We start from the raw sequence: 13251 nt of genomic DNA on the forward strand, positions 1-13251 counted from the left end.
AAGTATACATATACACATACCTGCAGTTACACACAGGGGTACGCATACACGGACGCAACATACACACATGCACATAAATTTACATACAATTCTACACGTGCATACACACACAAACCCGCGTCCATACACACAGGCAAACATGTACACATGCAAAAAAATGCTTAAACACACATGCACACGCACACGTGCATATACTCGCGTGCACACGTGCATATATTCATATGTACACATGCATAAATACGCACATGTACACACGTGGGCACGCATGTATTTTTAAATTCACACACACACAGAACTACACATTCACTGGTGCAGGCACCATCTTTCGTCCTCACACAAGGCGGGTGGACAGATATGGACACAGACTCTTCCCAAAAACACGGCAAACATGTATCTTTTCCATTCCATTTATTATGAAGTATTTTCTATAGTCTTTCAAGAAATACTTGATGATTGAAAAATAAACCTGTCAATCTAAAAAGTAAACCTTTATTTTGAATAACCCAGGCTCTCACCTATCGCTATTTAGTTCGAACTCTACGAACATTATGAAGTTGTTTAACAAAGCTCATCTTGCTCTCCACTGAACTGTGCAGCTAATAACCCGCGGGGGACAAAACTTTCCGACATTTTATACCGATACAAAAATAGTTCTATATGTGCTCAGGCAGAAATTATATCGGACATTCCCCCTTTAGACGTTTATAGTTCCAAGCTATGCGTAATAAACACCTCCCTCCCCCACCCTGTCCGTCCTTTCCCACAGCAGGTCTGTAACTTGATGAACGCTCTGTTTATTGAGGGAACTCCGCCTTTATAAAAAATGTTCTTTTCCAGGTTCTTCGTGATACTCCAAGCTCAGAGGAAAGCGACGGGCATCTCTCTGTTGTTGAGGTGGGACGGGGTGGAGGAGTTTCTGCATTGAAGCTAGAAATTCCTGTAAAGTTGTAATATGCTCTTCATATCCGAACTGCTATCTTTGGTTAATATTTCTTCAGTCGTTAGGTAATATATCACCATGTCGTTGGGTTTGCAGTCTGGCTAGACGCAGACACTGAGTTCCTTTCTGACAGTACATTGTTTGCACTGAACCACACAACACCAGTGGAAACGACACTTGCAGTTCTCCTGGAAGCTCACTGTCTCTTTCCGGTGTCCCCGGCCGCAACAGAGCAAGTCACAGCCGCTGACGTCCATCGCCGTGCCATTACACACCCTGCCCCTTGTCCCTGGCGTGCCGGTGCGCCTGTTAGGCAGACAGAAATCGGGAGACTCTGCGGAGTAAACCAGGTCTTGTTTGTCCGGCTGTTTGATGTTGTGGCCGACCGGAATCAGTGTCTTGCCGTCGTTACCGCCCATCACCTTGAAGGCCCCGTTGAAACGCTCCAAGAGGCGGTCACCGACCTCGCGGAAATGGGGCATTTTCTTCCAGCAGGTTTTGACTGCACAGGAGCCGGACAAACCGTGGCATTTACACTCAGTCCGCATGTAGTTCTTAATCATCTGAAATTAAACAGGAAAGTGCAGAAACTGAGATAAATTAAACATGAAACTACATTCCTCAACGCAGGAATACTTGGCATTAATGCAATACTTTAAAAGGGCAGTCTAGATCTCCGTAGCGTTTTTTACACCCCCTTCAGGGCGTTCCAAAGCGCTTTGCCAACAATGAAGCCGCTTTTGATGTTCACTCGCTGCTGAGATTAGGAAACTCAGCAACCAATGTGTGCAGAGCACGCTCCCAGGAACAGCCATGTGACAATCCGTAAGGTACCGCAGATACTGGACATCTGAACCAAGAGACTGGTGGAAATACACAGCAGAGAAGGCAGTATCTGTGGAGAGAGGAAAGTCCGATGAAAGGTCATTGACCTGAAACGTTAAGCTGTCTCTTTCTCCACGGATGCTGTTTGACATACAATGTCAAATATGACAATGTGACAATAACCACTTAATGCATTTGAATCAATAGGTTTAAACATTGGACAGGAAATCGTGGGAAACTCCTCTGCTCTTTTTTAAATAGTGCCATGGGAACCTTTATATCCGCCTGAAAGGGCAAATGGGAACTCGGTTTAACACCACATCCGAACGATGCACCTCCGACAGTGCGGCGCTTGCTCAGTCCTGCACCAAAGTGCCGCCTTAATGCTTGTGCTCAGCTCTCTGGAGTGGGAGTTCATTTATTCCAACGCGTGTCATTGCCTGTAAGTCATTTCCAGGTGTTCCGAAAGGGACGTGAAGGGCGCTCCATAAATGCAAGCCTTTTATTTACTTTCACTAAGACTGATGAAAACACAGCACTTAACCGATTGAGTCGAAAAAAACAATGATCTTGATTTTGTGAATCAGTAACTAGATCGGAAACTGTGACTGTGGTGATAGTCAATAATGATCAATGAGTAAACTGCTGGAAGATTGAGAGGAGACTTGATTGAAACGTATAAGATCCTGAAGGGTTTTGGCAAATGTAGATAGGATGTTTCTTGTGGGAGAATCTAGGACTGGAGGTCCCTTTTTAAAAATAAGAGGTCACTCACTTAAGTCAAAGAAATGGTGATTTTTGTTTCTGAGGTTCGTGAGACTTTGGAACTCTCTTCCTCAAAGGGCGGTGGAAGCAGAGTCTTTGAATGCTTTAAGACAGAAATCGATTCTTGATAAGGCAGAGGCGAAAGGTTACTGATAGGCTGCAATGCAGAGTTGTGCTTACAACAATATCAGCCCTTTCATAGAGAATCGCAGACGGAGAGCAGAGACGATGGAGGATTTACAGAGGGAGAGGTTTCAATGTTCACAATCCATTGGGTTGGATTACATCTGGAACAGAGGGACGTTCTTGGACTCAGCGGCTCTGCTCCACTGTAACCACCTTGCTACCCAATTCTACGTTGTAAATCGATCCATTTTACGTTAAAAAAATAACTTGAGAAAGACGATCTTGTAATGGGGGTGGAATAAGTCTCATAAAGAGAGTATCCTGTTTACTAAACTTATGTTCTGTGTGTCTCCTGGCTCACACCGAACTTTTTTTTCCCCAATGGACAGCAACATCATCACAATGAATCTTCCGGCCCGATATCGGTTGATGAAGGCAGTATCACCTTCCTGTTGGTCAACGTTGGAATTTGTTTCGTTGGGGCATCAGGAATTGAACGTGCATTTGTGAATGTTCTCGCTCGGCTGCGGAAAGAGTTGGCCCCGTGGCATCTTCCTTTCAGGAATGAAAAATCTGCACTTAAGGGCCCCAAATGTTCCCCGAAACACTTGCAGATGTGGAAACTAGTTCAGGCACGGGGCGAGAGACAAAAGTTCTCATAAGTGCAAACGCGCATAAATATACTGTATATGCCAAGCTATATTAAATATTCTGAGTTTGTACACTTCCAACTTCACTTTAAGTATCTATGCCAATACTTACAAGCTTTGGTAAGCTAGTCCTCGTCATTGTTCATTAATGAGAATAGAAAAATATACCTATGACTTTGAAATGGAATCTGAATCATTTTCCTCTGTCTCAAATGTAACTCCCTCCCCTCCCCTTTTTTTTTAGAATCATAGCATATTACAGCACATAAACAAACCTCTTCAGCCCATCTCATCCATGCCGACCTTGATGCCTGTCTACACGAATCCCATTTGCCCGCATTAATGCAGTCAAAAATTGCATCTGGCTGTTCTGAAGTGAATATGATTGTATATTGGAAAAGAATATATTTACTGTTCTAGAAAGCATGTTTTAAAATATAGTGCTAAGGTTTTAAGAAACTATTTACTTGTATAAAAATACATTTGGAAGAATGTATTTGTTATGCATTTAAAAATTGTGACCTTAAAGAACACATTCATATAATGAATACCTTCTTGTTCTAAAAATGTGTTTGCATTCTAAAATAATGGGCTCCAAAAATATATCTAAATTTTCACTCAAAGTTCCAAACAAAGGAAATCTTCACGACCATGGTTAGAATGTTGTTACACATTGCGCCCACAGGAATTCTTACCCCCACATGAGCTGACTACCTTAACAACCACACACTCACAGTTGACAGCAAAAGATTGCTCTGGATAATCAGCACAGTGCAGGGAATCGGCTCTTTTTAAAGTCCAACACTGCAAATATTTATATCGAGTTACTTTACCTGTATTTAGTAATCTAGGGAATCATAAATTCTCTCTGTTGGCTCTTTCTGTAGACATGGGCACTGACCTGAGACAATGAAGTTTCTGTGTCCCAATCTACATACCAGGTCCATCAGTAACTTCAATCTATCCCTCAATTGTTCCTATTCAGCTCAGTTATGCATTTTGCAATGAGATTACTTACATCTGCTATTGCTGTAATTGGATTTTGCTTCATTAAATATTTACTTAATTAAAACATTTCAACAGGATTTGAATGGGTAAACAGCTTAACTGTTAAGCATGCTGTAGATATTCCAGACATCATTTGGGAACATATATTTATCAGAATTCTGTATACTGTGCAGTTCTGCAAAAGTACAAGTTGAATTGCAAGTTGGACTTTGAAAGACACAAATTTAAGCTACTTATTAAGAGTCTCTTTTTACTATAAATTTAGCAACACAACATTAACTGTCCCACAGGCCCCTACTTAATTATCACAATTGGGGATTCTAATAAACGATATAAAAACTATTGTCATGCCTTCTTTTGTTTATCTGTCATCAGCATTCATAAAATGGAATATAGCAACACCACCTCCCCGCCGTTCAATAGCAATATTTCTAATGAGTCCCAAATGCAGAAAATAAAATGATATTACCCTGAGACTAACACTGGTGGGACATCCTCTGCCTTTGTACATTGTAACACCTTAACTCAGTTTATTACAAATAGGTGACAGTTCCACTAAAATAAGAGAATAGCTATGAACACAGGAAGATGAATACTCCTGAGGCTAACTGGTAGCTTTTTATTTTGCTTAGTTCATCTTTTCCTTCTTTGTTCTCTTTGTTTAGAGTACTTTTGACAACATGAAATCTTTCCAGGTAGCCCTGAAATCAAATTGGAAATAATAAGTAGAAGTAAGAAGTGTCATGAGTGGTCAACATCATTGTACAGATAAGAAGGCAGAAAGTAAGATTATAAAAGCATTGGTGCCACAGATCCATGTTGAAAATTGGTTGGGAAAGAAGACGGACTTTCTACTAGTATAAGAAGGAAGAGATGGTACACAGTGGCCACATTATTGTAGTTTTTCATGCTGGATGTTAAATGTTTCCTGGCCAGAGCAAAGAAAGGGATAATTAATGGGGAAAGTTGCACCAACAGAGTTCCTTCTATTGGCATTTACTGAGAGAAGCTAACTAATTTCTAATTAAGAGTTAACCCATTGAAAGGTCAAAAAACAAATGTCATTTGAAAACAATAATCTCACATTCTCTGTCTTAAAACAAATAATAAACACATTAATTCCCTGATATGTTTCCATTGTGGAGCATTTACATTGTACAATTAAAAGCACCATTCACCCCCATCCTTTGGAATGGACATGAGCTAAAACAGATTATGACAATCTCACTTCTAAGAAGGAATTGACTTGTACAGTTACTGGGATCACTGTCCTTTCACCTCTGGGGAATCTACCTAATAAGGAGACATTTAAGGTATTATAGCCTTCTCTTTCTCTCTCAGACTATGCAATTATAACATTGTTCTTGATCTCGAAGATGAAATTAGTTTCTGGCAGGTCCCTATTTGCCCCAATTCCACCACAGTATTGTGTAGTTTATTATTTTAACTTTAGTGAGTTCTACCCTGGATATTGAATGATAATTTTGGAAAGTGGTGTTTACATCTGGAACAATATTTTAATGACTATTTAATAAAAGTGCAAAACTTGATTTAAATCACTACTATATTGAATATGAATAGAGTGGCTATTCCTAAAGACTTATCATGGATAGGTATTAAAATGCTGGAGGTCACTTTCCCCTAAGCATGTTTGACATTGACTCAGGTATTAGCAGAAGAGAAGTAAACAGACCAAGTAATCAAAGATTATCCATTAAACCGTTCTGATGCTCTTGATTATGGAGGTAAAGTGTCATCTACAGCAACTAAACATTTCTATATATTTTATCCAATTCTAAAACCTTGTTTTTTTTAATCATACATGCTATGTTGAAAAGAAGACCTGTGATTTAGTGGAAGTGGAGCATTAGGGATAATCAGCACAAGATCATTTTGCTTGGGAGGTTGCTACTGATCAATGCACACTTTGACTGTTTGTCCATTGCTGGCTGCCATAATATGTGTTACAATTAAGCAGACCTGTAAAGTCTCCAGCTTTTGTTCATCTTTTGTTGGAAAGTTGTAATGTGTTACTCATTTTCCCATTAAAATAAATCCTGTATACATTCAAATAGCTTGCACTTAACCTTCTGGTTAAGGACCCTTCCACTTTGGAACAAACTGGGATTGCTAAGTATTTCAACGATTTACAATCAGTTTGTGATTCATTATTTCCTACTGAGGTTCATATCAATTCATTGAACAGAATTATTGTCATACCATGTTAAAAAAAACATTTAGGTTTGACATGTGAATATTTGTTTCAATGACACAAGGATTTTTTTGGACAAAATGAGATTGTATGAATTATTTAAGTTTGAAAGGAGATCAAAATTGACCAGAGACATGGAACTGGACTGTATTACAACATTCCCCTTCTGCTAATGGAAAATGTGTTCCAGTACAGTGCAGCCTGGGGATTAAAAACTCTTTTGTGTGGCAGCTGCTTGGGTTTCTAAGTGGAATTAATTTAGAGAGCCTCAACTGGTCTCCAACCACCATTAAGATGACAGCTACAAACAAAAAGAATATAATAGTGGCTTCTGAAAGGAATAGCAATGTTACCCATGCACAGTACTGACCTGGTCAGGGGTGCGGAAGAGGAGATGTGGAATCCATAACAATAAAATCCTTCATCTTGACAAGTACATTTATCAAAAGATATGGTTTTCATATAGGGAAGTAACATCTGTGGGAAGGAACTGGTTATCTCACATCTAAATTGGTTTTGGACCATAACAATCCACTGGAATCTCTCCCAGTCCCTAATCTCTGCACTATTATTTTGTACGTAATGACAGATTACTTCAATGCTATCAATTCCCTCTCACTGTTGTGCTTAATATGATTATCTTGCACCATGCAAGTTACAAATTGTGGTTTAGATTGATAATACTCATTGATACATCCAGAGTTCAAATTGTACACTCAATATTTTTCACACAACTAGCAAATTCAGTTTACATGTATTTCGAACTCTGGCTAGTAATATAAAATTATGTATAAGTGCAGCCCACTGTATATATTGTAGTGTACTTTTAGATAAACATGTTGCAATTCTCACAAACCTTTGGGAATTAAACAGGTCACGCTGTCAGATGAGAAACTATTTTGTAAAATTACTGGGACTATTTTGCTCAAAACAGAGATCATTTAATAGATATTTTCAAGATTGAGAGAGTTTTTGATAGAGTAAACAATGGGAGACAGGTCATATGTTTGGAGAGTCAGCGACCAATTAATTTAAGGTTATTAATGATGGGGTTAGGAGAAGCTTACACAGAGTCACAGCATGAAATGTTTTGCCAGAGAGACTATCTGAGGCAGAAATCATTATATCTTTGAGGGGAAATTAGATCCGTACTGAAAATGTACAAAGCTATGGGAGAGAGAACAATGTTAGGATTTGGTTTGGATTTTAGTTAAGCTTGGAGATACCCAGACATGACAGGCAGGGGAGTCTCCTTGTGTCATTCAAGGTTCTATGGTCCAATGAGTACAAAAAACAAGGCATGTTGCCATCCACTTAATAATATGCACTTCACTCTGGCAAAGGGAGTTATCTAGAATCTAAACACTTGAGAGAAGCCCTGTTTTTTGTTCATGTATTCTTTCACATGATGTGGGTGTAATTGGCAAGGCCAACGTGTATCGCTCATTCTTGTTTGCCTCTCACGTACGCCACATTGATGTGAGTCTGGGGTAGGCCAAACCGGGCAAGCTCTGTTAGATTTCCTTCAATGAGCAGCATTCTCATCGTTTCCTGGTCACCATTACAGATGTGTTTTGCTCCATTTTAAAAATCCAGATTATTGAGTTCGCTGAATCCCTCAGATGCTATGATGTTTGAACTGATGCCTTTAAGTCGTTATGTCAGGCTTCAGAATTGCGAAAAGTAAAAACAAAACTGCAGATGCTAGAATTCTGAAATAAACATGGAAAATGCTGGAAATAGCCAGTCATCTGCTAACTATGTTTCTCTCTCTCCACAGATGCTGCCTGACCCGCTGAGTATTTCCAGCTTTCCCTTTTATTTCAGATTTGCAGCATTTGCCGTGGGTTGTGCCTCATCAGCCCCAGCATTTTTTACTGTCTCCTATTTACACCACCCCTCCCCCAGCCAGACAAGCTGCCATTAACAAGCCTTCACCACTCTCTCCCAGCCAGCACCAGCACCACTTGTGTCATTCAGTCCCTCTTGGTCTCCCTGCTACCACAGACATTTCCTTTGTTCCTCTCCTCTCTGCAACATAAAATGTTTGATTTCCACCTTTACCTCGTTCAGCTGAAAGGTCATCAACCCAGCTCTTGGATTGGGTTGGGTTGACTCACTTCAACATTTTCTGTTTTTACCTCTGAGTTGCTCGTGCAGTAACTTACCCACTCCGCCACTGTACCCCATAGTTATAGAACTGTACCTCTGTCACAATAAACTTCAGCATTTTACCACTCAGTGCCAGAAGCTAAATCTGAATATGAAGAGGGTGCAAATACTGTTTAACCAAATCAATAGTTTAAACACCTAACCAAGAGGAGAATAGAATGAGAGAGAGAGAGAGGGTTCAAACATTTCAGGTGTGATGACCTGCCTTCAGAACTGGAGGTGTTTGCATTAGATATCCCAACCGGCGAAGGGCCCCGCGAGTTATCCGCCAGCCCCACTGACTGAGGCGACAAGAATCTAATTCAATACATATGCATAAGATTACAGGTAATTCTGGACCTAAACCTACCAGCCGGCCTGCCTCGTTGTTGTGCAGGTCTATCAAGGACTTGATGTCACTTTGACCTTTTCTCTTTCTAGCGTCCATGAACTGCTTGGACTTTGCGTAACCGAACTCTACGTCGTCTCCACAACCGCCCCATTGCCAGGGGTTCGCATCCCTGGCCGCTCCGGGAGCTGGAGGCGTTGCAGCCCGGCTCAGGTCGTTCTCACAACCGCACTGCAGCAGCTCTCCCATGCTGCAGGCCTGAGTCACAGCATACGCAACCCCGGCAGAGGTGATGGAGTAAACGAAGGCCGTCTCCCTAATGTCTGCGAAAATGAGAAGGAACGGGGATAATAGGTCAGTATTGCGAAACGGTGTGAATGCATGTTAATACCTGTGAAGAAACCTCCTAATTCTTGCCACGGCCTTTAGATATATCCACATGCGTTTCTGAGTGCGCACCTCCTATTTATCCCCATTGCAATTTTACTTTCAGAGAGTGCTAAAGATTTTTCCTAAACATTCGCTATGTTTTTTTTACTAAAATATTCCCGCTTTTTTAATGTAGATAAGTTGATGGAAATCATAACTTCGGTTTAATTCTCTGCAACTTTCTGTCCTCTTGCAGTATGAGAGACTAGGATCCGATCACCAATAGATGTGATACATTTCTCTATATAAAAAAGCAAGTTTGATGTTGGTAAGTCATTAGTGAAGCACAAACGTGGATTGTGTGTCGGCCTGACTTCAATCGTGGGTCACATAGTCTGTGGGTTAATGTCCCGCTCCAGGTTCCAGACTGACACTGAGGGTACTCCACTGTCGGAGTGCCGTGTTTTGGACGAGACGTTAAGCTGCGGCATGTCTATCTCACGTGGACATAAAAGATCCCCAGGGACTAGTCCCCATTAAGTCCACTCATTTTTCATTGGTGCGTGTGAAACTTTCCTGCGCATAAACCGGTCCCACTCTCCTCCATTACAACAGTGGTCATCGTTTTTCATTGGCCGTAAAGCGCCTGGGGGTGACTTGAAATATGCCATAAAATACAGACCCTTTCCTCTTATTTTGTAAATAACACCTGGAAATTGAAACGCTGATAGTTTCTTATTTATAAAGTAACGAGCGTGTGCGAGTTCACGCAAAATATAGCAGAGCTAAAAATGAACTCCTGATTGAGAAGCCAGTGAAACGGTGTGGTGTGATGGGGCCTGTAATATAACTCAGAGTGGAAAGACACGCTCCTGAATGATCCACGAGGCTATTGATCAGCACCCGGGAGAAGGAGCTGCGGAAAGATAAAAATCCAACAGTCCAAGTATTGTTGGGTCACGAAAAAAAGTTGTCACATTCCTTGCAACAACAGATGCCAAACCCTACATTCTGAAGGAATGTTTTACTCAATTGCGTAAGTTAAGAACCTGGTAACTTGGAAGCAAATATTAAAAAAGGCTTTCAGAGTGACCTACACTGTTCCTCATTTTCAACTCTTGTTCCATTGTCCACGTTCCACATCTTCCCACGTCTGCTCTTGCTCCTCTCGCCCATACAGCTGTTTCCTAACCCTTCCTCGACCTGTCTGCCTGTCCGTCTCGGTCCGTTTGTTTACTGTTCCGCCTGTCGCTCGATCTGTCGGCCACTCTGGGCTCATTTCTCATTTAGTTGTGCCTGCTGATCTACCTGTCCAGCAGTCAGTCTCGCTTGCGCTCTCTCTCTCTCTCTCTCTCTCTCTTTCGCTCTGTCTGCTGTCTCTTTCACTCCTGGCTGTTTCGGCACTCCCTTATCTCGTTCGCCTCGGAATTTCCCTCTCTCACTGTTGTTGCATGTCCGCACACTTGTTTCGGCGCCTCCGGGTAACACTCACACACAGACAGGGGTGACCCCTACCTCCTTTCTTGCGGCTTGACATTCCGATCGCTTTCTTCCTGCGGCCCTTGTCTCGGCTCATACAAACTGTCAGTATCTCCCGTCGAATCTCCAGCCCACGGTGAACTTGAAATACTTTAAATCGTCTTAAAATACACTCGTTCGAACAACGCTTGGAGCAGGAGAATGGAATCGCCACCACCACCACTACCATCCCAACACACACACACGCTGCCCAGGGTGTCTACCTTGTTGGAGGAGTTTCCCGAAGTACTTGTGGACAGTGCAGTTCCATCTGCGAAATCGGAACTGGTACTGACACTCCCTGATCCCGTGCCGGACTCCCTTCGCCACCTCGCTCACGATCTCCGGTTCGGTCTGACAGAGTTCGGCCTGCTTGCCGGCCAAGCGCCTTGTTTTCCTGCAGATGCTGTTGGGGTCCATTACCAGTGGGGTCCCCACGGCCCTGCCACACCAAATTAAAAGCAAAAACACACCGGGCAAAAAGAAATGTCACTCCATTCCAGTAAACTCCCAACAGCACCTTGCCCCCTCCTGCGTTCAGTCACTATCCCCAAGACCAGTTTAGCTCCGCTTTTGGCGCAGTCAGACTGAACGGCGATTGGACCCAGTCCTGTTGAACTGAAATGACATTAAAGTCCTATTTGAAAGGGGAGATACGCGCAGACGTGATGCCGCGGCGAATGGACAAACGGGCAAGAGTTCTAAATCCCATTAAGAAGGGTGAGCGGGGCAGTTTCGTGAGTGGTAGCTTTGAGCGAGTTTTGATAACTCTGAGAGAGAGTCAAGGTAACTCTGGGATAATCCCAGTTGCAGGTGCCTCTTATACAGAGACACTGCGGAAAGATTGTCAGCGCAATGATCGCTCCCTGCCTCACGCACCGTCTCCCATTCCCCGGCGTATCCCCGTCTCCCTCTCCCCGGCGTATCCCCGTCTCACTCTCTCAAAAATTCTTTCTCACAAATCTTCCATCGAGATCAGATGTCAAACCACCCCCCCCCCACCCGCTCCCCCATCCCCCACCACCACCCAAACCTCCCTCTTCATCCAGTGAGAAGGCAACCGAGATATCACAAGGTGCCACTAACTGACTTACCACCAAAGACTGATGATATTCGCGGGGCATAAAAGAAAGAAGAAAAATCCCAGCTGAGCTCCCGAAAAAGGCACCATCTCCACGCTCTCTCCGGCTCACACTGAATCCAGAAACTAGGGCTTCCAACCCTCTCCCTCCCTCGTCTCTCCCTATTTCCCAACTCTCTCTCTCTCTCTCTCTTTTTCTCACACATACACGCACACACACACACACACACACACACACACACACACACACACACACACACACACACACACACACACACACACACACACACACAGAGCTCTCTGGTTCCGCTCTGATCACTCGTGGGCCCCGACTCCGGCAGTGAGAGCTGGGCGTTATTCTCTCTCTCCCTCTCTCTCTCCCTCTCTCCCCCCTCTCCCCCTCCTTCCTCTCTCTCCCTCCCTCTCTTGTCTCCCTCTCTCTTTCCCCCTCTCTCCCCCTCTCCCTCTCTCCTCTCTCTCCCCCCCTCTCTCCCCTCTCTTTCGCCTATGTTTCTCTCTTTCTCTGTCTGTCTCTGTCGCGCTCTCTCTCTCCTTTCTCCGTTTCTCTCTCCCTTTCGCTCGCTGTCTCTCCTGTTTCTCTCTTTCTCAGTCTCTCTGTCTTTCTTGCTCGCACTCTCTCTCTTTCCTCTCTCTAATTATCTCTCTCTCTCGCTGTCTGTCTCTCTCTACCTCCCTCCCCTCCCCCCTCCCGTTCTGTGTACAGGACAGGCGAAGGTCAGGTCCGTGTCACAGAACCTGCCCGGCACTCGTCCAGCCCCATCCTCTCGGACTCTTACGGGTCCAGTCTCCGGTTGTTCTGCTTGGGACTGAGAGTGAAGGAGCAATGAAACGGAGACAATGAAGATTAGAGGCAACAGCGTCAAGGCTTGGATCCCAGAGAGCTGGAAGTGAGACATTTACTGGCAAAGTCTGACACGGGACAAGGGTTTCGTTGCCGGGGGAGAGGATCAGGATTGGGAGCTAGAAATGCCAGGACCTGGTACCTCTAACCTTCCTCCCCATCACATATACTATCTGCACACACATACATCGTACACAGATATATATGCACGCATTATACGTGCATTATATATACACGTAAAGATCACACACACTGTTAACACGCATTAACCACACACACTGCGCACGCATTGCACACTACACATATTCAATCACATACGTTCACTATGCACACATTTTATATACATTATACACGAATTACATACATATAGATTATATACAAACACGCTACACACA

General features: G+C 43.1%; 1 protein-coding gene across 1 annotated transcript; it reads right to left on the reverse strand.

The window, feature by feature from the left end:
* Positions 1-849: 849 nt before the first annotated feature.
* On the reverse strand, positions 850-12124 carry LOC127567003 (protein Wnt-6-like). Its single transcript, XM_052009609.1, has 4 exons — positions 12008-12124; positions 11138-11355; positions 9048-9349; positions 850-1503 (listed from the first exon to the last, which is right to left on the reverse strand). Exons 1-4 carry the CDS (start codon positions 12082-12084, stop codon positions 1042-1044), a joined length of 1059 nt encoding a protein of 352 aa, XP_051865569.1. The 5' UTR covers positions 12085-12124; the 3' UTR covers positions 850-1041.
* Between the last annotated feature and the right edge of the window lie 1127 nt (positions 12125-13251).

The sequence above is a fragment of the Pristis pectinata genome, chromosome X (assembly GCF_009764475.1).
Source record: "Pristis pectinata isolate sPriPec2 chromosome X, sPriPec2.1.pri, whole genome shotgun sequence".
In the NCBI taxonomy this organism is placed as follows: Eukaryota; Metazoa; Chordata; class Chondrichthyes; order Rhinopristiformes; family Pristidae; genus Pristis; species Pristis pectinata.